Source organism: Pristiophorus japonicus, chromosome 21, assembly GCF_044704955.1.
Source record: "Pristiophorus japonicus isolate sPriJap1 chromosome 21, sPriJap1.hap1, whole genome shotgun sequence".
In the NCBI taxonomy this organism is placed as follows: domain Eukaryota; kingdom Metazoa; phylum Chordata; class Chondrichthyes; family Pristiophoridae; genus Pristiophorus; species Pristiophorus japonicus.
Genome location: NC_091997.1, coordinates 54,347,593 through 54,372,269, shown reverse-complemented (window position 1 = coordinate 54,372,269; position 24,677 = coordinate 54,347,593). Strand labels below are relative to the sequence as shown.

Genomic DNA, 24,677 nt, shown 5'->3' with positions numbered 1-24,677 from the left:
GGGGGGGGTGGAGGGCAGCAGGGGGGGGGGTGGAGGGCAGCAGGGGGGGGGTGGAGGGCAGCAGGGGGGGGGGGTGGAGGGCAGCAGGGGGGGGGGTGGAGGGCAGCAGGGGGGGGGGTGGAGGGCAGCAGGGGGGGGGGTGGAGGGCAGCAGGGGGGGGGGGTGGAGGGCAGCAGGGGGGGGGGGTGGAGGGCAGCAGGGGGGGGGGGTGGAGGGCAGCAGGGGGGGGGGGTGGAGGGCAGCAGGGGGGGGGGGTGGAGGGCAGCAGGGGGGGGGGGTGGAGGGCAGCGGGGGGGGGGGTGGAGGGCAGCGGGGGGGGGGGTGGAGGGCAGCGGGGGGGGGGGTGGAGGGCAGCAGGGGAGGGGGGTGGAGGGCAGCGGGGGGGGGGGTGGAGGGCAGCAGGGGGGGGGGGGGTGGAGGGCAGCAGGGGGGGGGGGGTGGAGGGCAGCAGGGGGGGGGGTGGAGGGCAGCAGGGGGGGGGTGGAGGGCAGCAGGGGGGGGGGGGTGGAGGGCAGCAGGGGGGGGGGGTGGAGGGCAGCAGGGGGGGGGGTGGAGGGGAGCGGGGGGCGAGGGGAGGCGAGGGGAGGGGAGCGGGGGGGCGAGGGGAGGGAGCGGGGGGCGAGGGGGGGGAGCGGGGGGGCGAGGGGAGGGGAGCGGGGGGGCGAGGGGAGGGGAGCGGGGGGCGAGGGGAGGGGAGCGGGGGGGCGAGGGGAGGGGAGCGGGGGGGCGAGGGGAGGGGAGCGGGGGGGGCGAGGGGAGGGGAGCGGGGGGGGCGAGGGGAGGGGAGCGGGGGGGCGAGGGGAGGGGAGCGGGGGGGCGAGGGGAGGGGAGCGGGGGGGGCGAGGGGAGGGGAGCGGGGGGGCGAGGGGAGGGGAGCGGGGGGGCGAGGGGAGGGGAGCGGGGGGGGGCGAGGGGAGGGGAGCGGGGGGGGCGAGGGGAGGGGAGCGGGGGGAGGCGAGGGGAGGGGAGCGGGGGGGGCGAGGGGAGGTGAGCGGGGGGGGCGAGGGGAGGGGAGCGGGGGGGCGAGGGGAGGGGAGCGGGGGGGGGCGAGGGGAGGGGAGCGGGGGGGGCGAGGGGAGGGGAGCGGGGGGGCGAGGGGAGGGGAGCGGGGGGGGCGAGGGGAGGGGAGCGGGGGGGGCGAGGGGAGGGGAGCGGGGGGGGGCGAGGGGAGGGGAGCGGGGGGGCGAGGGGAGGGGAGCGGCGAGGGGAGGGGAGCGGGGGGGGCGAGGGGAGGGGAGCGGGGGGGGCGAGGGAGGGAGCGGGGGGGGCGAGGGGGAGGGGAGCGGGGGGGCGAGGGGAGGGGCGAGGGGAGGGGAGCCGGGGGGGCGAGGGGAGGTGAGCCGGGGGAGCGAGGGGAGGGAGCGGGGGGGGGCGAGGGGAGGGGAGCGGGGGGGGCGAGGGGAGGGGAGCGGGGGGGGCGAGGGGAGGGGGCGAGGGGAGGGGAGCGGGGGGGGGCGAGGGGAGGGGAGCGGGGGGGGGCGAGGGAGGGGAGCGGGGGGGGGCGAGGGGAGGGGAGCGGGGGGGGGCGAGGGGAGGGGGGGGCGAGGGGAGGGGAGCGGGGGGCGAGGGGAGCGGGGGGGATGGGGAGAAGGGGAGATATTTCTCCTTTGTGCCCACAGTCCAGTAAAAGCTCCACAGCTGAGATCATAGTGGGAATCACAGCTGGTCTGTGGGCCTGACAGCGACTCTGTCAACAGCTGTATCCACTGCGGCAGAAGGATCCTGCATTTATTGCCCATTTTACCAGGACTCTCGGACTGCATGTAATTAACAGCAATTACATTCAACCCCGACCAGAGAGACATCATCATTAACAGAGTTGATTAACAGAATACATACCACTTGGTCACTGGCGGGCCTCATCATCCTTGCAAGTACGTTCAACAGATCCTGCCGCTTCAAAAACTAAAACAAAAGAACCAAATAGCTCGTGGTTACAGCAGGATGCAGCAACTACAGCTTTTTAACTTCAAGAAAAAGACATTCCCCACCGTTACACGTTCAATGTTTTGTGCAATTTGGAACTTGGGTTCAGTGCTGCGTTTACAGTGAGGAGGAATCTATCTCCAAGGCAAACACCACAAATCTGGGACCCTTGGGTATTGGCCTGTGGAATCCATTTCCCAGCCCTGTGATTTATTAGGATCTTTGCATACCATTGCCTATTTATGTTGCACACCACTGGTTTTAGACATTCATATATGGAAATTGAGCACTGAAGAACCCAGGTTCAATGTTGAGCTGTTTTTTCTCATTTCAAATGCTGTCTTGACTATTTCCAGTGTCTTCAGTTCTTAATTTCACATTGGCAGCACTTGCAGTTAGTTTTTTCCCTTACAAACTCCTACTCTCCTAATTTAACCCTTTGCAGTTAAATGCCTTTTACCTTATGGACCATTTGGACTGATCAGGCCTTTTACATGTAAAGTATTCTAGTGGGACCTTACATTCAATTATCTGGCCGTTTTCGCAGACCATCTGTGCGACCATAGTCTGGTAGACCTGCTGGGCTGTGAGGCAGTGGACCGATTAGCACACTGCCCTTTCACCCAAGCAGAATCCAACCCAGACAGAGAGTAAAATGTTTGGCTGGCACTGAGCGAGTACTGCATTGGTGGAGCTGCCATCCCTTGGCTGAGATGTTAAACCAAGGATCAGTCTGTCTGTTTTGGTGGATGTTAAAAGCTCCCATGGTACTATTTGAAGAGCAAAAGAATTTCCTGATGCCTTGGAAAACATTCCCTTCTCAAACACCACCAAAACTGACCACTCATTTCACTGCTGCTTGTGGGAGCTGATACACAAAATGTATGCTGACGTAACAGTTACTGCACTTCAAAGCGAGTCATTGTCTAGGCAGCTCCTTGGGAAGTTACCAAGAGACCTAATAAAGCACTAGATAAATACAAGTCTTTGTTTCTCTAACTGTTGATCATCTCAATGGGACAGTGTTGGTGCAGACTAGCTACTGCAGTTACCGACAAACTAAGCCTTCACTTTAAATAATAATTCATAGTGAGATGCACTGAGGTGAAATAACACAGTATTTCTTTCTTTACCTAGAAGGTTGTCTATTCTAACTCCTACTTTAAGTATCAGAAGGCAGTGTCTCAATCTAGTTGAGTGGAAATCCACAGTCCAAAACTGTCCAGCAATCTCAAATCAGAAAGCCACAGCTTATCTGGGATACACTGGGACGGTGTTAGTAAAGACAAATACCCTGTATCTAACCCTGTGCTGTACCTGCCCTGGGAGTGTTTGATGGGACAGTGTAGCAGGAGCTTTACTCTGTATCTAACCCGTGCTGTACCTGCCCTGGGGGTGTTTGATGGTTCAGTGTAAATGGCCCATCTCTCTCCCCCAGCTATCCTCCATTCCTCACTCATGTCTCTGATGCACTTTTCGTATCCCATCAGGTTGGGTTTGCAGATTCAATATTTAATGAAAAAGCGGAGCAAAGCAACTTTTAATTAATGAATTGTAAAAATAAATATAAAAATTTAAAACCCAGAGCTTGATGTATTGACTTCGCTCAAACTGTTTAAAGCTCCGATCTCTGGGTCTCCGGGGTGGGATTAAGTAGGTTCCCGTACCTTTAGCTGAATTAGCATTCCCTCACAGCACACACGCCCCGAGCACCACAGGTTGTAGATATGCTCATTTTCTTGGTTCAGCTTTCCTGTGCTGGTCGGTTCTTTATTGATCCCATCATCCCCTGCAAACAAAGGAATCACATCAGCTGCGCCATCACCCGATACACAACAGAAGAAATAGGAGCAGGAGTGGGCCATTCGGCCCCTCGAGCCTGCTCCGCCATTCAATGGCTGATGTGATCTTGGCCTCAACTCCACTTCCCTGCCCACTCCCCATAACCCTTGAATCCTTTATCGCTCAAAAATCTATCTCCATCTTAAATATATTCAATGACCCAGCCTCCACAGCTCTCTGAGGCAGAGAATTCCAAATATTCACGACCAAGAGAAGAAATTCCTCATTTCCATTTTAAATGGGCAACTCCTTATTCTGAAACTATACCCCCTAGTTCTTGATTCTTCCACGAGGGGAACACCCTCTCTGCATCCAACCTTGTCGAGCCCCCTCAGAATCTTTCAATAAGATCACCTCATTCTTCTAAACTCCAAGGAGTATAGGCCCAACCTGCTCAACCTTAAGACAACCCTTTCATCTCAAGAATCAACCCCGTGAACTTTCTCTGAATTGCCTGCAATGCAAGTATATTCCTCCTTAAATACGGAGACCAAAACTGCACGCAGTACTCCAGGTGTGGCCTCACCAATACCCTGTACAGTTGTAGCAGGACTTCTCTGCTTTTATACTCTATCCCCCTTGCAATAAAGGCCAACATTCCATTTGCCTTCCTGATTACTTGCTGTACCTGCATGCTAACTTTTTGTATGTACAAGGACCCCCAGATCCCAGCATTTTGCTGAGGTACAGAGGGATCAAAATCCCATTACCAACCTGCTCCAGCAGAGGGAACAGTTAGTGCGAAACAACCAACACACCACCAGCCACTTACCACTCCAACTAAAGCAACTGCCCTATTCAAGTGTTTCCAGTGATGGGTTATTACACCCAGTGCAGTACTGAAGCACACTGATTAGAATGCCCCATGTGCAGGGCTAAGGTGGTGTCTGCTGAGACCACTAGGGGGCCACAACTGATGTTAGCATCCTGGGCTCGGAAGGGTAAGAAAAATAAGCCATGGTTGCTGTTCCTGCTCAACATCCAGAGCTTAGTCCAGTTGCTCTCCTGGAATGCTGTGCCACAGCGCTCCCGTCCCTGGAATACCATGTCCCAGTGGCCCCTCCTCCCCCTCGGGAATACCGTGCCCCAGTGCCAACCCCCCCTCCGGAATACCGTGACCCAGTGCCCGCGTCCCCCCCCCCCGAATACTGTGTCCCAGTGCCCCTCCCGCCCTCCAGAATACTGTGTCCAGAATATCGGGTCCCGCCCCGATCCCAGCTCCCCTTCTGGGTTGCTGTGTCCTATCAGGTAGCTTGGGTGCAGGTTGCTTTCCCTCACTCTCTCAGGCAGCAAATAACATGTGTGCCACAGAGACTCGGAGTACGGGGAAGAGGAGGAGGGAAAAAGAGATGAGAAAGTGTTTTTCGTATCTCCATCACTGTCACCTTGGAGTTGGAAGGTGGTGGGATTCCAGGACTTGAGCACATAATCTAGACTGACATTACTGAGGGAGTGCTCAGACGGATTAAATGACCCCATGGCACTAATCGAAGAGCAGAGGAGTTCTCCCCGGTGTCCTGGCCATACTTGTCCCTCAGTCAACATCACCAAAACAGATGATCTGGTCATTTCTCCCATTGCTGTTTGTGGGATCTTGCTGTGAGAGAATTGGCTGCCGTGCTTCTCTACATTACAACAGTGACCACCACGCTTCACAAGTACTTAATGCTTTGGGATGTCCTGAGGTTGTGAAAGGAGCTGTATAAATGAAATGTTCTCATTATGGGGAACATAACTTGGTTAATTATTGGGAAGGGAAGTGTGGGGTGTCATGGTCCATGAGGAAGAATTAATAGGGATTTTTATTTTCAGGAAGTAAAGAGACTGCAGCTAGAAATAAAACGCAGCGGAATTCTGAACTTAGAGAAACAGCAGGAGTGTGGCCTCCAGGTGCACATTACAACAGTGATTACACTCCAAAAAGTGCTTCACTGGCTGTAAAGCGCTTTGAGACGTCTGGTAGTCATGAAAGGCGCTATATAAATGTAAGTGTTCCTTTCTTTCACATTACACTGCTCCAACGAAGTGAGAACAGGGCTCCTGACACAGTGGTGGAGTCAGTCGCAGAGACCAGCAGAACCAGCAAAACCCACAGGCCACTGACTCAGAATGCCACTGCCTGAGCGACACCCAAAGCTGTGTTCAGGGACTCACCGACGAGGGAGAAGTTGGTCTCCAGCAGCTCCTTGTGCGAGTTGAACCACACAGACGCCAGCCTGTTGTTTTTATTTTTGCCGATGATGTAGTTCATGATGTAAGCCAGGAGACCCGTCACCATCAGGATCTCCATGTAGTAACTCTCCCAGCTGTTCTGCAGATGATGGGGGACCTAACCGGGGTGGGAGGTACAGCAGTTAGCAGTTTGACTAAGCAACGGTACAGGAGCAGCATTCAGCAGGGTCCCCGTTAGGGTCACGTCACACCCCAACTAATCCCACTCACTCGACTCGAGTGCTCCTTTGTACATTGCACTTGTCCCTCCTAAACTGCTCCATACACAAGCCTGTGTTCAAACAACAGGCCCTCACAGTTTCATACTCTAGTCATTCTTTCCCAGGATCTTCCATCCCGCCCCAGTCACATCCCCTCCCTTCTATAACTTAAGCTTGGTACCAACACATTGCTACCTTTTGATTAACTTAGTCTCTTTTAAATTCTGTTCCCCCCCTCTCCCCTGGGCCCCTGCCCCGTGTGTACTGGCCTATGAACAAAAAATCTCTTACTCAAATTTACAGCGCAGAAGTAGGTCATTCAGCCCATCATGTTCACGCCAGCCGAAAAAGAGCTATCCAGCCCAATTCCACTTTCCAGCTCTTGGTCTGTAGCCCTGTAGGTTAAGGCACTTCAAATGCATCTCCAAATACTTTTTAAATGTGATGAGGGTTTCTGCCTCTACCACCATTTCAGGCAGTGAGTTCCAGACCCCCATCACCCCATGGGTGAAAAATGTTCTCAACTCCCCTCTAATCCTTCTACTAATTACTTTAAATCTATGCCCCCTGATTATTGACCTCTGCTAAGGGAAATAGGCCCTTCCTATCCACTCTATCTAGCCCTTTTGTAATTTTATACACATCAATTAAGTCTCCCCTCAGCCTCCTCTGTTCCAAAGAACACAGACCCAGCATCTCCAATCTTTCCTCATGGCTTACTGTAAAACAAATGTTGCAGGCGATTTGATACTTGTGCCTGATTCTGTCCTCGTGCATGTTCTATCCAGGATCTCTAAAACATACTTTGCAAGCGGGAGGTCGGTGGAAGAATCCTGGCTGATTTTGTCCCTCCCTGGGCCAACTGTACCATCACAACTGCAGCCCCAGCCGAGACCAGCTAACAACACAGATTGAAAGACTTCATTGGACTGCAATTTCCCCGACTGAGCCACCCAGGGGCCACACTGAATTTTACATGTGGGAGAAATGCCGATAAAATGTGGTGCAATTGCTGTTGGTGCTTACATTAACTATTTTAATTGGATCTTTGCTTCTGCTGGAAGGTCTGTCTGCCTCCTCGTAACCTTCAAATTCTTCATCATCGAACGGCTCTCCTTCTGCATCTCCTTCCTGTCGAGTAAAGAAAACACAGGTGCACGTGTAAAGAGTGAAGCCTATGACACCAAGTGTAACAAGTACAGTGGAACTGATTTAAAGTGACATCCTATTGCCCTCAATTTAAAGACTCATCTTGCGATCTAGTCCCACCGTGGCTCAGTGGGCAGCACTCTCGCCTCGGTGTCAGAAGGTTGCGTGTTCCAAGTCCCATTCCAGAGACTTGAGCACAAAATCCAGGCACTGTTGGAGGGGCTGTCATTCTGAAGAGTAAGAAAGACTTTAATTTATATAGCGCCTTTCACGAGCACCAGACTTAAAGCGCTTAAAAGATGAAGTACTTTTGGAATGTAGTCACTGTTGTAATGTGTAGGGCAGCCAACTTACGCACAGCAAACTCCCACAAATGCAATGTGATAATGACCAGATAATCTGTTTTTGTTATGTTGATTGAGGGATAAATATTGGCCAGGACACCAGAGATAACTCCCATACTCTTCTTGGAAATGGGATCTTTTACATCCACCTGAGATGGGGCCTTGGTTTAATATTTCATCTGAAAGACGGCACCTCCAACTGTGTGGCGCTCCCTCAGCACTTCACTGGAGTGTCAGCCAAGATTTATGTGCTCAAGTTCCTGCAGTGGGACTTGAACCCAGAACTTTCAGACTCAGAAGCGAGTGTGCTACCCTCTGAGCCACAGCTGACATTAAACAGAGGCCCCGTCTGCCAAGACAGCGCGTCAGCAGTCTATTCAACTTTCTTCCTCTTGAGGGGGTGGATGGTGATGGAGATTGAAGGAAGTGGTACCATGGCCAAGCCCAATCCACTCCTCACCTGACAACCACACACAACGGGGTTACTGGATAGTCATGTGGAATGGGAATCTTGCCGATGCTTTCCCTTTCGCAGAGCAGGTAAGCAGAGGCCAACCAATGAGATCAGCAACGGCCATTGATTGATCCTGGTCTGGTCCAGATTCACACAATGCGGAGTCACTAGGTTCCACGTGAAGAGAAATGGTTCTGTTCGTGTGCAGACTGCCCGCTATCTGCTGACAGTGAAACCCTTTTCTCAGTGTTAAAATCAAGGCACGGGGTGGATACAAAGTCATCTGGAACTCTTTCCTTCCCCTCCTCCCTTTCTCTCTTATCCACCCTTTATCTTTCCGCACTCCCCCCCAGTCGGTGGCGGCGGCGCCGCCCCCCTCCTCCTCCTCCTCCCCCTCCCCCCCTCCCCATCCCCTCCTCCTCCCCCTCCCCTCCTCCTCCCCCTCCCCCTCCCCCACCCCCTCCTCCTCCCCCTCCCCCACCTCCTCCCCATCCCCCTCCTCCCTCCTTCCTCCTTCCTCCCTCCCCTCCCCCCCTCCCCCTCCCCCTCCCCCTTATTGACCAAAATAGAAAATCAGAACATAAAGCAATTACTGAAACATGGCTACAACCAGGTCTGGTATTTAAATATCCCAGAGAGATAGGTATGGAGGAATGGGAGGAAGGGAATTGTATTAATTAGAGACAATATCATAGCACTACAGCATTAGGATTTAAATAGAAACGTGGTCCACTCAGAATCCCTTTTGTATTGAGGTGAGGAACAGCAAGGGATTGGTCACATTACTGGGACAGTGCTATAGACCGAAGTTAGGATTTTCTTTAAACTAGAAGCCGAGATGCTCACGATGTTCAAGATTACAAAGGATTTCGATGGGGCTAATATTGACAGATTGTTCTCACTCGTCCGCAAGTTGGTAGCAAGAGGGTATCAGGTTAAGATAATCAGAATTAAAGGGAGGGTTAGCAGAAATTTCTTTGTGCAGATTGGTGAAAATGCAGAATTATCTTTCACAAGCCATTGTTGAAAGAGTTTGTAAACTTTTAAAAGGGAATGAGATGGCCGCTTGAAAAAGAGGGTGTAGAGAGAGGGGAGAGAGGGATTAGGCCGTGGCTGATGTGGAGGCAAACACTGGGGCTGACTTGGTGGGTGGAAAGGTGAGTTTTTGTTATGGAGCTTTCTATGGTACTGCCCAGCAAAATCACAGTGGGCAAGGGGTTTGGAGCAAACAGAAGGAGTCTCCGCTCGACCTTTCTGTACACGAGTCTGTGATACGGGCGTCAGTGAGCAGCGCCGTGGTACCACACCTGGGAGGACAGACGCACCAACATTAGCGTCCTCGATCAGGCCAACATCCCCAGCATCGAAGCACTGACCACACTCGACCAGCTCTGCTGGGCGGGCCACATTGTTCGCATGCCCAACATGAGACTCCCAAAGCAAGCGCTCTACTCAGAACTCCTACACGGCAAGCGAGCCCCAGGTGGGCAGAGGAAACGTTTCAAGGACACCCTCAAAACCTCCTTAATAAAATGCAACATCCCCACCGACACCTGGGAGTCCCTGGCCAGAGACCGCATAAGTGGAGGAGGTGCATCCGGGAAGGTGATGAGCACCTCCAGTCTCTCCGCCAAGAGCATGCAGAAATCAAGCGCAGGCAGCGGAAAGAGCGTGCGGCAAACCAGTCCCACCCACCTTTCCTTTAACCAATATCTGTCCCACCTGTGACAGGGACTGTAATTCCTGTATTGGACTGTTCAGTCACCTAAGGACTCATTTTTAGAGTGGAAGCAAGTCTTTGAGGGGCTGCCTATGATGATGACGATGGCGGTGCCACACTTACTCCTGCTCCATCTGGGTCCTCAAAATCCTCCTGGTTTTCATCCTGGTCCTCCACCTCCACAGTGGCCTCTTCCTCGTCGTCCTGCACGGTGGTGACTTTCTGCGGGGCCTCCTGGGGGACGTCTTCGTTCGCGTCTTCAAACTCCGCAAAGTCGTTGTCGTCGTACTCGGCGATGTCGTCAGTATCGTCAAAGTCATCGAACTTGCCGACAGCGAGCCCGCAACCCAGCAGGAGGGGAAGCAGGAGGTAGAACCGCATGATGCTTCAGTCTGAAAGAAAAAAAAGGTTCAGAACCTAAGGAAAAAGTGCATGAAATATACAAGTAGATCAGGAGCCTGCACGGGAACTTCTGTCTGATCCATTTAACCTTTGGTTAGGAACATAGGAAGGGGAAGCCATTCAGCCCCTCGAGCCTGTTCCACCATTCAATTAGATAATAACATTGAAGCACTGACTACACTTGATCAGCTCCGCTGGGCAGGCCACATAGTCCGCATGCCAGACACGAGACTCCCAAAGCAAGCGGTCTACTGTGAACTCGCCAACGGCAAACAAGCCAAAGGTGGGCAGAGGAAACGTTACAAGGAAAAGCCTCCCTGATAAAGTGCGACATCCCCACTGACACCTGGTCATCGACCGCCCTAAGTGGAGAAAGTGCATCCAGGAGGACGCTGAGCTCCTTGAGTATCGTCACCGAGAACATTCAGAAATCAAGTGCAGACAGTGGTAGGAGCGTGTGGCAAACCAGGCTAGCCGCTCACCCTTCCCTTCAATCACTGTCTGTCCCACCTGTGACAGAGACTGTGGTTCTCATATTGGATTGTATAGCCACCAAAGAACTCATGCTAAGAGTGGAAGCAAGTCTTCCTCAATTTCGAGGGACTGCCTATGATGAACCGATCTGTATCTTAACTCCATTTACCCGCCTTGGTTCCTTAACACTTAATACGCTTACCCAACACAAATTTATCAATCCCAGTTTTGAAATTTTCAGCTGCCCCCAGGCTCAACAGCTTTTTGGGGGAGAGAATTCCAGATTTCCATTATCCTGTGTGTGAAGAAGTGCTTCCTGAACGGCCTGGCTCTCATTTTAAGGTTATGCTCCTTTCTCTTGGACTCCGCCCACCAGAGGAAATAGTCTCTCTCGATCTGCCCGATCAAACCCTTTAATCATTTTAAACACCTCAATTAGATCACCCCTCAATCTTGTATATTCAAAGGAATACGAGCCTAGTCTATGCAACCAGCCCTCATAATTTAACCCTTTTAGCCCTGGTATCATTCTGGTGAATCTGCACTGCTCCCCTCCAAGGGCAATATACCCTTCCTGAGGGGCAGGACCCAGGACTGAACACAGTGCTCCAGCTGGAGTCTAACCAGAGCTTTATATAACTGTGTACTCCAGCCTAGTTAGTGTCAATGCCCTCAACAGGGTCAGCAGTTGAGTTACTGCAACTAACTTTTGATGCTCTTGGGTTGGGAAAAGAGTTAGCCAGGGTTGCACTCCGGCTGATCACCACCCAGTGACTGCTGCTGGAAAGGAGGTGCCAGGTGAGGAAAGGATTGGGCTCTGTGGTGATGCCCCCATAGTCAAATAGCCTAGGCTCACATGAAGGCAGCCGCATGGACAAAATACTAGGGGGCTGGCAGCACTTGTGGAACTGTTCCACAGGCGATGGTTTCACAAGAGGACAATGGTGGGGGGGGGGGGGGGGCGGGAGGAGAAACAGGAAATCAGAAACACACAATACAACTGCTCATTTGAGCTGGGAGATGGCTTTGCTCAGGTCCCCCGATGCATAAAATTGAAAATCCTGCTCTTTAAATTCTTCCAGTCTCACCCCCTGCCCCATCTGCGCAGCCTCACCTCCAGCCTCCAGATTGTGACCTTGCGCACAACCCTTCCCTCCCTCGGTGACTACACCTTTAGCCAGTTCAGCCCCACCTTGCAGAAACACAGCCCCACAATCTGCTGCTGCAGGCAAGGCACTCACTTCAGGCAAAGGTCGCAAGGCTGCACAGGAGGCAGGTTCATAGAGGACAGGCAACCAAATACATCACAAAACTCACACCAGGAAATAAATGAAAGCAAAGCACTCGCACAAATGAAAAATTAACCAAATAATTAAAAACATATCTCACTGAAAGTTCCCAACTTCAGTAGTAAAGGTAGCTTCAAAAACATTGAAGTTAAGGATTAGCAATGCATTCATCGTTGCTGGGTCAAAATCCTAGCACTCCCTCCTGAATAGCACTGTGGGAGCACTTTCACCACACGGACTGCAGCGGCTCAAAAGGCAGCTCACCTTCTCAAGGGCAATTAGGGACGGGCAACAAATGCTGGACTTGCCAGCGACACCCACATCCCATAGATTCTCAGCGGCGTGATCCCAGGGATGAGGAACCTCACTAGTGTGGAGAGAAGCGGGATTGTTCTGTGTAGTGGAGAGAAGGTTCTGGGGAAATTTAATGGAGGTGTTCAATATTATGAAAGCTTTTGATAGAGTAAATAAGGAGAAACTATTTCCAGTGGCAGGGGTGTCGGTAACCAGAGGACACGGATTTAAGATCATTGCAAAAGAACCAGAGGGGAAAGGAGGATAAATTGTTTTCTGCAGCAAGTTATGATCTGGAAGCAGATTCAATAATAATTTTTTTTAAAAGCGGAATTGGATATATAATTTGAAAAGAAAAAACTTGTAGGGCTGAGGAAAGAGAGGGGGAGTGGGGCTAATTAAATAGCTCCTTTAAAGAGCTATCACAGGCCCAATGGGCTGAACGGCCACTGTCTGTGCTGTGTGATTCTATGAACATGCTAAATGGGCAAGAAAAATCAAGGAAAACCTGTGGGTCACAATGTTTAACTTACGACTCGTGATAACTTGTGAGTTTGGGTTAACGCCACAAGTGGAATATAAATTAACATCTCGCATGCCTTTGTAAATGTACAGTGTGTACCACATGCTCAAAAACCACCGGTGAAAAGGCTGAGGCAGTGGGTTACACAGTGGTTTGAGGGGCAGTATGGGATTCGCTTCATACTCCAAGGAAATTCCACAACAATCACTGCGTTTAGCATCAACAACTCACTGATTAAACATGAAACAGGCTGGCAAGGCACGAGCATCAGGTCAATGAGGACATCTCAGCTTTGCTCGTCAATTCAGCCACGTTCCCTCGTCCCCGCCGGTCTTTGGTTGTTCCCCAACCCATAGCGAGAGATTAAACTGGAGGCCAGTCCATCACACCTCAGCCTCGCTCCAGGTTTACTGCTCTGCCTGTCCCGTTTGATCAGGAGACACTGACAGCTGCTTGCTGAATATGATGCAATGAGACACAGCAGAACACAGAGGGATCCTGAGTCAGCACCAAGACCGGCACCTCACAGCAGGGCTCTGCCCCCAGCACAAACAAGCTGGAGGCATTTTCAAAGGAATCACTTCCCCACACTTAGCCTATTATTTCAGCTCTATCCGTTGTCGGACAGAGCAAACAGTTGAATGTTCTGGATATAACAAATGGTACGTTTAACTGCTGGTGTCGTCACCACTGTTCCAGTAAATCACAAGTGACAACAATCTAAAAATGGCAGCACTCAAAGGCACAGCTCAATAACTCGAGCCCGTGTACAGCCAAACCTAGCTCACGTCTCACACTTTGAGCTGCATAACACGAGGGTGAAGCACTGTTAGTTACTGGGGGTGGGCACGTTCAGATAAATCTGGCTACATTGTTGAAAGAGTGCCACATAAGCACTTTTAAAAGGCACAGGCTAAAATTGGATCCTGCCCACGGTATATATCAATGCACTAAAATAAACTGAGCAACACACGGAACTGCCGGGTCAGCTGGCTGTGGCCGAGTGTAGAAACAAAAACTTTACACTACACGAGTGCAGAAGACCCAGTCGGTATTGGACAGAGCTTTGCTCCGATAGCTCAAACTGGAGATCTCTAATATTGCCCTGGCTAGCCTCCAGAGTTCCATCCGATACAAGAACGTAAGAAATAGGAGCAGGAGTCGGCCATTCGGCCCCTCGAGCCTGCTCCGCCATTCAATGAGATCATGGCTGATCTTCAAACTCAACCCCACTTTCCCATTCGATCCCCATATCCCTTAATCTATCGATCTTGAATATACTCAACACCTCAGCAACCACAGGTCCCTGGGATAGAGAATTTCAAAGATTCACAACCCTTTGAGTGAAGAAATTTCTCCTCATCTCAGTCCTAAATGGCTGACCTCTTATCCTGAGACTGACACCTAATTCTAGACTCTCCAGCCAGGGGAAAGAGTCACTCAGCATTTACCCTGACAAGTCCTGTAAGAATTTTATATGTTTCAATGAGATCACCTCTAAACTCCAGAGAATATAGGTCCATTCTACTCAATCTCTCCTTCTCATCCAAGGAATCAATCTATTGAATCTTTGTTTCACCCCCTTCTAAAGGCAAGTATATCCTTCCTTAGATAAGGAGACCAAATCTGTACACAGTACTCCAGGTGTGGTCTCACCAAAGCTCTATATAATTGCAGAAAACTTCCTTACTTGTACACTCCAGCCCTTTTGCAATAAAGGCCAACATACCATTTGCCTTCCTAATTGCTTGCTGGTGATCTTTGTGATTTGTACACAAGGACACCTAAATCTCTCTGAAACATAGAAAATAGATGCAGGAGTAGGCCATTCAGCCCTTCGAGCCTACACCACTATTCAATAAGATCATGACTGATCATTCACCTCAGTACCCCTTTCCTGCTTTCTCTCCATGCCCCTTGATCTCTTTTCTAGTCTTCCTACCAAAGTGGATAATTTCACATTTCCTCATTATATTCCATCTGCCATTTTCTTGCCTATTCACTTAACCTGGTTGCATCCCTTTAGAGTCTGTGTCCTCCTCACAGCTTACTTTCCCACCTAGCTTTGTATTGTCAACAAACTTGGATACATTACACTCAGTCCTCTCATTTAAATCATTGATATAGATTGTGAATAGCTGAGGCCCAAACACTGACCCTTGCGGTACCCGAAAGTGACTCGTTTATTCCTTTTCTGTTCGTTAAGCAATGCTCAAACTATGCCAATATATTACCCCATATCCCATGATCACTAATCTTGTGTAACATGTGTGTGGCATCTTTTCGAATGCCTTTTGAAAATCCAAATATACTACATTCACTGGCTCCCCTTTATCTACCTTGCTAGTTACATCCTCAAAAAATAGATTTGTTAAACACGATTTTCCTTTCATAAAACCGTGTTGACTGTGTCAAATAATATTACGATTTTTTAAGTGCCCTCTTACCACATCCTTAATAACAGATTGTAGCATTTTTCCTACTACTGATGTCAGTCCAAGTGGCCTAGAATTCAATTTTCTCAATTCAGTTTTCTCTCTCCCTCCTTTTTTGAATAGCGGGGTCACGATATAAACTATTGCTTATCCAGAACACGGTGACACCTGTGCTCGTCAACCTCGAGTGACTTCATAACATCAATGCATTAAATTCAAGATCCTGCCCATCCATGGAGCTCTCCCCTTTCAAACCCCCATCCACCTCCGCACCATCGACATTCACGGACAGACCCCCCCCCCCCCCTCCCTCCACCGCACCATCGACATTCCTGGACAGAACCCCCCCCCCCCCACCCCCGACATTCCCGGACAAAACCATCCCCCCCGACATTCCCGGACAGAACCCACGCCCCATTCAAACATTCCCAGACATAATCTCACCCCCCCCACCCCACCATACATTCCCGGACAGAACCACCCCCGCACCATCGACATCCCCGGACAGAACCAGCCCCCAGCACCCCCCCGACATTCCCGGACAGAACCCCCCACCACAACATCGACATTCCTGGACAGAACCCCCTCCCCCCCGACATTCCCGACAGAACCACCCCCCCGCACCATCGACATCCCCGGACAGAACCAACCATCCCCCCCACCCTGCAACATCGACATTCCCAGACAGAAACCCCCCCACCTCCCTTCCTCGCCCATATTATGACAGCAATCAGGCAATGCAACAGAATTGTTCATCCCTCAGCCTTGCTTGGTGGCGAGGACGTTAATGGGGATTCCCACCAGCTTGCAGAAAACAGCGTGTAATAACTGGCTTTAATTTGCATGTGTACCATAGCCAAAGAATGCACAACAATGTTTCATATTAGTCACATTATGGTATTATCTAATCTCTGCTTCCTGATTTACCTTATCTTCCATTTTACTTTCTTCCAGCTTTGGTGCTGCCCCGCCCTGTGGGCCCTGACCCCTCACCTTGGTGCTGCCCCGAGTGTGGGACTTGACCCCTCACCTTGGTGCTGCCCTGAGTGTGGGACTTGACCCCTCACCTTGGTGCTGCCCCGAATGTGGGATTTGACCCCTCACCTTGGTGCTGCCCCGAGTGTGGGACTTGACCCCTCACCTTGGTGCTGTCCCGAGTGTGGGACTTGACCCCTCACCTTGGTGCTGTCCCGAGTGTGGGACTTGACCCCTCACCTTGGTGCTGCCCAGAGTGTGGGACTTGACCCCTCACCTTGGTGCTGCCCCGAGTGTGGGACTTGACCCCTCACCTTGGTGCTGCCCCGAGTGTGGGACTTGACCCCTCACCTTGTTGCTGCCCCGAGTGTGGGACTTAACCCCTCACCTTGGTGCTGCCCCGAGTGTGGGACTTGACCCCTCACCTTGGTGCTGCCCCGAGTGTGGGACTTGACCCCTCACCTTGGTGCTGCCCCGAGTGTGGGACTTGACCCCTCACCTTGGTGCTGCCCTGAGTGTGGGACTTGACCCCTCACCTTGGTGCTGCCCAGAGTGTGGGACTTGACCCCTCACCTTGGTGCTGCCCCGAGTGTGGGACTTGACCCCTCACCTTGGTGCTGCCCCGAGTGTGGGACTTGACCCTTCACCTCGGTGCTGCCGCCCCGCACAGTCGGCCCTGACGCCTCACCTTGGTTCTTCCATTGTTTAAAAAGAAACAAATACACAGGCCTTTCTTTTTTTAAGGCATGTGCTTACACAAAAGGCTAATTAAATGGTTTTGTTTCCTACCTAAACAGGTATGTAGGTTACCTAGATTTAGATGACTATACTGCCTCTGGAGGCAGTGCTGCACTACAAATCAGCTACAAGACATGCAAACGTCAGAGTGGAGTGATTCTCAATGTTAATAGCTGGGCGGGCACCAATGCCCCTCCTCCCTCTCCGCTGCCAGCTCAAATATACGTTGACTTGGTTGCGAAAGAGGCGCATGTCAAGAGGATACCATGTGTTGCCGAGACATCGCATTATCGACAGCACCGTGACCTTAATCTGCCCTTAATCTGCTGGAGCAGGTTGTATTAATCCGGAGGGCACCAAGCAAAAGCCAGGTGGGCCATTTAATAGCATCCACCATGAGACCTTAGCAACTGGCCAATTGTTCACTAACTGCCTGGGATTCTAGTTCCTCATCCCTGTCCAAAATCAGGAACTCAATGTGGATGAGCTCTAGATTCGGAGACATGTGCAACACATAAAGCTCTCGGGTTCAAGAGAGAGAATAAATTACCAGCCCATGCAGTAAGTGCTGTATTTCAGGAGCTTCCCACCACTGATGATGCAGCTCCTCGCCCGAATGCAACGCTTCCTGTCCTAATATTCAGCTATCAAAGGAGCCATCAAAACTGTACATATATGTAAAGAAAGTTTTTGCATGGATGAGATAGCCAAATTGGATTATTTTGACTTTCATCAAAATACGTGCAATAAAATGGATTGAATTAGAATCGTAGAATGATACAGGACAGGAGGCCATTCGGCCCATTGTTCCTGTGCCGGCACTTTGAAAGAGCGGTCCAATTAGTCCCACTCGCCTGCTCTCTCCCCACAGCCCTGAAAATGATCCCTCTTCAAGTATTTATCGAATTACATTTTGGGTGTTACTATTGAATCTGCTTTCACCACCCTTTCAGGCAGCGTGTTCCCGATCGCAGCAACTCACTGGCAAAAGGTGACTTTATTTTACGCAATCATCTTAAATAGGTGTCCTCTGGTTACTGACCCGCCTACCAGTGGAAACAGCTTCTCCTTGTTTACTCTAACAAAATCCTTTATGTTGAACACCTCTATTAAATCTCCCCTTAACCGCCTAACAAATTTAACCCTTAAATTCACATCAAAGGATCATCCCAAGGGAGGTGAACCCAACATGGAACATAATGCCCTGCATTTTAACTACCAACACCCTCCCCTCCACCCGAGGTCATCACAAACCCATCTCTCTTCCCCGCTACTCCAGTTCTATAGTTGGCCTCGCCGAGATTGCAGAAAGGGGTTTCTTCACATCAATTAACAAATGATGGAACAAAGTCATGACGTTGCTTCAATGAGGCACTGTGACTGTGATGTACGTGGGATGGAAGCACTTGTTCCACAGACGGTGCGCTGACACATCGACTGTTGCTGGAAAATGCGTAACCCAAGTGTGGAATAAGCCATGTTGACCCATCCACCTCCACAGAGGTGTGTGGGGGGCCTGACCCATCCACCTCCATGGCACGAACCTGGTATTGCAGTACTTCCAGGAACGGTGCAGTGGCTCTCGGCCTTTTGGCTAAGAGCATTGGCGCAGAGTGATCCTTGATGTGTGCAAGGTGACCTCTGGCGTTTGTGATTTGACAAAGAATTGGAAAGATTGGCAACGAAAAATAAAAAAAAAAGCCATGTCCTTTCTTCACCGCAGTGCATGGGAGCACCAAAGCACCACCTCACCCCAACAAACATCTGCACTGTGAACACTTCAATACAGTACCACAATCTGTGGCAGAAATTGTGTGCACATGTTCCTGATTGAGTATGTGCAAAGCAAATGTACTGCTAGTGATCATAATTCAGTTAGATTTAGTGTAGTTATGGAAAAGGACAAAGATAGACAGGAATAAAAGTTCTCAATTGAGAAAAAGCCAACTTTGCTAAGCTGAGAGCTAATTTAGCCACAGTGGACTGGAAACATCTACTTGAAGGTAAATCAGTGTCAGAGCAGTGGGAGGCATTCAAGGAGGAGAAAGTGAGAGTTCAGAGCAAGTATGTTCCCTTAAAGAAAAAGAGTGGGACTAACAAATCTAGAGCCCCCTGGATGTCAAGGGACATACAGGGTAGGATAAAGAAAAAAGGGAGGCTTATGACAGATGCTGAGGGCTAAATACTGAAGAAACGCTAGAGTATAGACAGTGCAGGGGTGAAATTAAAAAGAAAATTAGGAAAGCATGAAAAAATGTTGGCAAGAAAAATCAAGGAAAACCCAAAAATGTTTTATAAATGCATTAAGAGCAAGAGGATAACTAGAGAAAGAGTAGGGCCTATTAGAGACCATAAAAGTAATCTCTGTGTGGAGGCGGAAGACGTGGGTATGGTTCTTAATGAATACTTTGCACCTGTTTTCACAAGAGAGGGGCGATGCAGACATTGCAATCAGGGAGGAGGAGGAGTATAAAATATTAGATGAAATAAACATAGTGAGGGGGGAAGTATTAAGGGGTTTTCCAGCTTTGAAAGTGGATAAATCCCCAGACCCGGATGACATGTATCCCAGGCTGTTAAGAGCACAAGATAAAAGTTCACGGGGTTGGGGGCAATATATTAGCATGGATAGAAGATTGACTAACTAACAGAAAACAGAGAGTCGGGATGAATGACAACCCGAGAATGAACCAATCAGTAACTAGTGGAGTGCTGAAGGGATCAGTGCTGGGACCCCAACTATTTACAATCTATATTAACGACTTGGAAGAAGGGACTGAGTGTAACGTAGCCAAGTTTGCTGATGATACAAAGATGGGAGGAAAAGCAATGTGTGAGGACACAAAAAATTTGCAAGAGGAGATAGACAGGCCAAGTGAGTGGACAAAAATGACAGATGGAGCATAATGTTGGAAAGTATGAGGTCATGCACTTTGGCAGAAAAAATCAAAGAGCAAGTTATTATTTAAATGGAGAAAGATGGCAAAGTGCTGCAGTACAGCAGGACCTGGGGTACTTGTGCATGAAACACAAAAGGATAGTATGCAGGTACAGCAAGTGATCAGGAAGGCCAATGGAATTTTGGCCTTTATTGCAAAGGGGATGGAGTATAAAAGCAGGGAAGTCCTGCTACAGCTATACAGGGTATTAGTGAGGCCACACCTGGAATACTGTGTGCAGTTTTGGTTTCCATATTTACGAAAGGTTATACTTGCTTTGGAGGCAGTTCAGAGAAGGTTCACTCGGTTGATTCCGGAGGTGAGGGGGGTTGACTTATGAGAAAAGGTCGAGTAGGTTGGGCCTCTACTCAGTGGAATTCAGAAGAATGAGAGGTGATCTTATCGAAATGTATAAGATTATGAGGGGGCTTGACAAGGTGGATGCAGAGAGGATGTTTCCACTGATGGGGGAGACTAGAACGAGAGGGCATGATCTTAGAACAAGGGGCCGCCCATTTAAAAGAGATGGAGAAATTTCTTAGCTAAGGGTTGTAAATCTGTGGAATTCGCTGTCTCAGAGAGCTGTGGAAGCTGGGACATTGAATAAATTTAAGACAGAAATAGACAGTTTCTTAAACGATAAGGGGATAAGGGTTTATGGGAGCAGGCGGGGAAGTGGAGCTGAGTCCATGATCAGATCAGCCATGATCTTATTAAATGGCAGAGCAGGCTCAAGGGGCTTATTGTTCTTATGTTAAGAGAAGCAAAAGAGGAAATAGCAGAGGCTCTGACCATTTTCTAATCATCTCTGGCTATAGGTGTGGTGCAGGAGGACTGCTAACATTGTACTGTTGTTTAAAATTCTGACGGGGTTAGACAGGTTAGATGCAGGAAGAATGTTCCCAATGTTGGTGAAGTCCAGAACCAGGGGACACAGTCTAAGGATAAGGGGGGAGCCATTTAGGACCGAGATGAGGAGGAATTTCTTCACCCAGAGAGTGGTGAACCTGTGGAATTCTCTACCACAGAAAGTTGTTGAGGCCAATTCACTAAATATATTCAAAAAGGAGTTAGATGAAGTCCTTACTACTAGGGGAATCAAGGGGTATGGTGAGAAAGCAGGAATGGGGTACTGAAGTTGCATGTTCAGCCATGAACTCATTGAATGGCGGTGCAGGCTAGAAGGGCCGAATGGTCTACTCCTGCACCTAGTTTCTAAAAAGGTAGAAAGGGATAGATCAAGTAATTACAGGACAGTCAGCCTAACCTCGGTGGTGGGAAAAGTATTGGAAAAAATTCTGAGTGACAAGATAAATCTTAATTTAGAAAGACACAGATTAATCAAGGACAGTCAGCATGGATTTGTTAACAGAAGGTTGTGTCTGACTTGATTGGATTTTTTGAGGAGGTAACCAGGAGGGTCAATGAGGGTAGTGCATTTGATGTAGTGTATATGAATTTTAGCAAGGCTTTTGATAAGGTCCCACATGGCAGACTGATCACGAAAGTAAAAGCCCATGGGATCCAAGGCAAAGTGTCAAATTGGATCCAAAATTGGCTCAGAGGCAGGAAGCAAAGGGTAATGGTCGATGGTGTTTTTGTGACTGGAAGGCTGTTTCCAGTGGGTTCCGCAGAGCTCAGTGCTGGGTCCCTTGCTTTTGTGGCATATAATCAATGATTTTGACTTGAATGTAGGGGTTATGATTAAGAAGCTTGCAGATGATACCAAAATCGGCCATGTGATTGATAATGAAGAAGAAAGCTGAAAACTGCAGAAAGATATCAAGATTTTGACAAAACAGTGGCAAATGGAATTCAATCCTGAGAAGTGTGAGGTAATGCATTTGAGGGCTAACAAGGCAAGGGAATAGACATTAAATGGTGAGACACTGAAGTGTAGGAGGAACAAATGGACCTTGGAGTGCATGTTCACAGATCTCTGAAGGTAGTAGGCCAGTTAGATAAGGTGGTTAAGAAGGCATACAGAATGCTTTTATTGGCCGAGGCACAGAATACAAGAGCAGGGAGGCTATGCTTGAACTGTATAAAACACTAGTTAGGCCACAGCTAGAGTACTGCGTGCAGTTCCGGTCACCACATTACATGAAAGATGTGATTGCTCCAGAGTGGATTAGATTCACGAGGATGTTGCCTGGACTGGAGAATTTTAGATATGAGGAAAAATTGGATAGGCTGGGTTTGGAACAGAGGAGGCTGAAGGGAGACATTATTGAGGTGTATAAAATCATGAGGGGCCTAGATAGTGTGGATCTATTTCACAGAGGGGTCAAGAACCAGGGGGCATAGATTTATAGTAATTAGTAGGATGTTTAGAGGGGATTTGAGGGGAACTTTCTTCACCCAGAAGGTGTTGGGGGTCTGGAATTCACTGCCTGAAAGGGTAGAGGCAGAAACCCTCACCAGATTAAAAAAGTACTTGGATGTGCACTTGAAGTGCCGTAACCTGCAGGGCTATGGACCTTTAGTGCTGTAAAGTGGGATTAGGCTGGATAGCTCTTTGTTGGCCGGCGTGGACACGATGGACTAAAATGGCCTCCTTCTGTGCTGTAAATTTCTGTGGTTCTATGATATCAGAAAATCAGTCACCATGAGCTCTGCCACTATTGACTTAGCGATGAAAGTAAAACCAATTATCTAATAGCAGGCAAGAGAGTGGGATGTTAAAGGGGATGTGGAATGGGATTAGACTGGGGGTGATATTGAAGTGTACATGGAGTGGGATTAGACTGGGGGTGAAAGTAATGGGTACAGAGAGTGGAGTCAGACTGGGTGTGATAGTAATGGGTACAGGAAGTGGGGGCAGACTGGGTGTGATAGTAATGGGTACAGGGAGTGGGGGCAGACTGGGTGATTTTCAATGCAACACTGAGGCTTCAGAATTACCTTTATATTGAGAGAAAACTGGGACACAATAAAGGACAGCCCAAATACTAACTGATGAGAAAGGGATTCGCTACCTTAACTTCAGAGGTGGATCACTTACTACCAATTCAAATATCTAATTTCCAAATACAAGAGTGGAGGTGTTAACACTGTTCGGGACTGCGGACTGCAGGGTCTTATCCAAGCTAGGCTCAATATCCTAGGTTGCCCTTTTGAGAAGAACGTGCTTCCTATCACATCCATCCTTGTAGCTAATCTGAGACTACTGGGTTAGAAAGACAGACAGACCTGCATTTATACAGCGACTTTCACAACCTCAAGGTGTACCAAAGCACTTTACAGCCAATATAATCACCGTATAGTCACCGTTGTAATGCAGGAAATGCAGCAGCCAATTTGCACACAGCAAGATCCCACAAACAGCAATGAAATAACAATCAGATAATCTGCTTTACTGATGTTGATTGAGGGATAAGTATTGGCCAGGACACCGGGGACAACTTATTTGCTCTTCAAAATAGTGCCATGGTATCTTTCACATCCACCTGAGGGGGCAGACGGGGCCTCGGTTTAACGTCTCATCCCAAAGACAGCACCTCCGACGGTGCAGTACTGCACTGGAGTGTCAGTCTGGATTTTTCTCCTCAACTCTCTAGAGTGAGACCCAACCTTCTGACTCCGACCAGAGTGCTAACCACTGAACGACAGCTGACACTGTGGGTTGGTGTGTGCTGGACCAAATGATTACTTGTAACACATAAAGGACATACAGTCCCTCAATTGTGTAAACTGTTTCAGAATGAAACAGGCGGCATTGTACTGTTGGAGAGGAAAGGCACCACTTGTCACAATGTCCCATCAAAGCAGCTCAGCATACATTGACCAATATTAGGAAAGCACTTCCCAGTTTCACAAGGGTGAAGCCACTCTGGTAATAGAGGTCACTAATAGGTTCTATATTCTGCCTGGAAAACACAAGAGAACAGCCCAGTACTTGAAGACTAATGAAACGTTAGCTGTGAAAAACATGATGTTGTGTCCCCAGCAGGTTGTCTCCTGTTTGCAGGTTTGAGTGGCTCCATGTGCAAGGCAGAGAATGTCTGGAACTGAGGCTCGCCCACCCGGGGCCGACAGGAGTGTGTCCTGGGCCTGTTGGTGGGCTGAGGATCCAGTAACACAGGATGGGGAACGGCAGCATTTTCTCTGGAGTCAGCAAACATGGAATCAAAAGGAGGAACAAGTGAGCGCTTACACCTTGCACAATAACCCGGCAGTGAATGAAGGCAAGGGTGGATTGGTGAGTCTTTACAGAGTCGGTGCTCCCCGCCCAGGCTCAGGGGAACTCTGGGCCCGGGGCCCGGGACTCGGGGAGGGAGGGGAGCCGGGGCCAGGTGGGAGCCGCGGGCAGTGAGGCCGGGCCGGGCCGGGAGCTGAGCCGAGGGGGGCCGGAGTGAACCGGAGCACCGGGGTTAGGGTTGAGTTGGGGCCAGGCCGAGCACTAGCCCGCCCACACACACACCGCGCGCCGCCGCTTACCTGACACCCGGCTCCGGCTCTGCCTCCGCCTCCGGAACTGACATCTTGCAGTACGTCACTGCCGCTCAGGCAGCCAAAAGCATGAAGCCCCCACAATGCTCAGCGCAACAGGTTAGGGGCGGGGTCAGAATCATCGTCAGTCCCCGCCCATCCTGCAGTGCTGAGGGAGCGCCGCGCTGTCGGAGGGGCAGTACTGAGGGAGCGCCGCGCTGTCGGAGGGGCAGTGCTGAGGTAGCGCCGCGCTGTCGGAGAGGCAGTACTGAGGGAGCGCTGCACTGTCGGAGGGGCAGTATTGAGGGAG

General features: G+C 50.1%; 1 protein-coding gene across 1 annotated transcript in view; it reads right to left on the bottom strand.

Annotated features, from left to right (window-relative positions):
• The window catches only part of ccdc47 (coiled-coil domain containing 47), a 40,222-nt gene extending 15,758 nt beyond the window's left edge, over positions 1-24,464 (bottom strand). The window contains exons 1-6 of the mRNA XM_070864771.1: positions 24,377-24,464; positions 9,991-10,259; positions 7,227-7,331; positions 5,923-6,097; positions 3,594-3,715; positions 1,840-1,905 (exon numbers count right to left, since the gene is read on the bottom strand). Of these exons, the coding sequence (XP_070720872.1) occupies positions 1,840-1,905; positions 3,594-3,715; positions 5,923-6,097; positions 7,227-7,331; positions 9,991-10,248 (726 nt within the window). The 5' untranslated portion in view covers positions 10,249-10,259; positions 24,377-24,464. The remainder of the gene's footprint in view (positions 1-1,839; positions 1,906-3,593; positions 3,716-5,922; positions 6,098-7,226; positions 7,332-9,990; positions 10,260-24,376) is intronic.
• Positions 24,465-24,677: the final 213 nt, after the last annotated feature.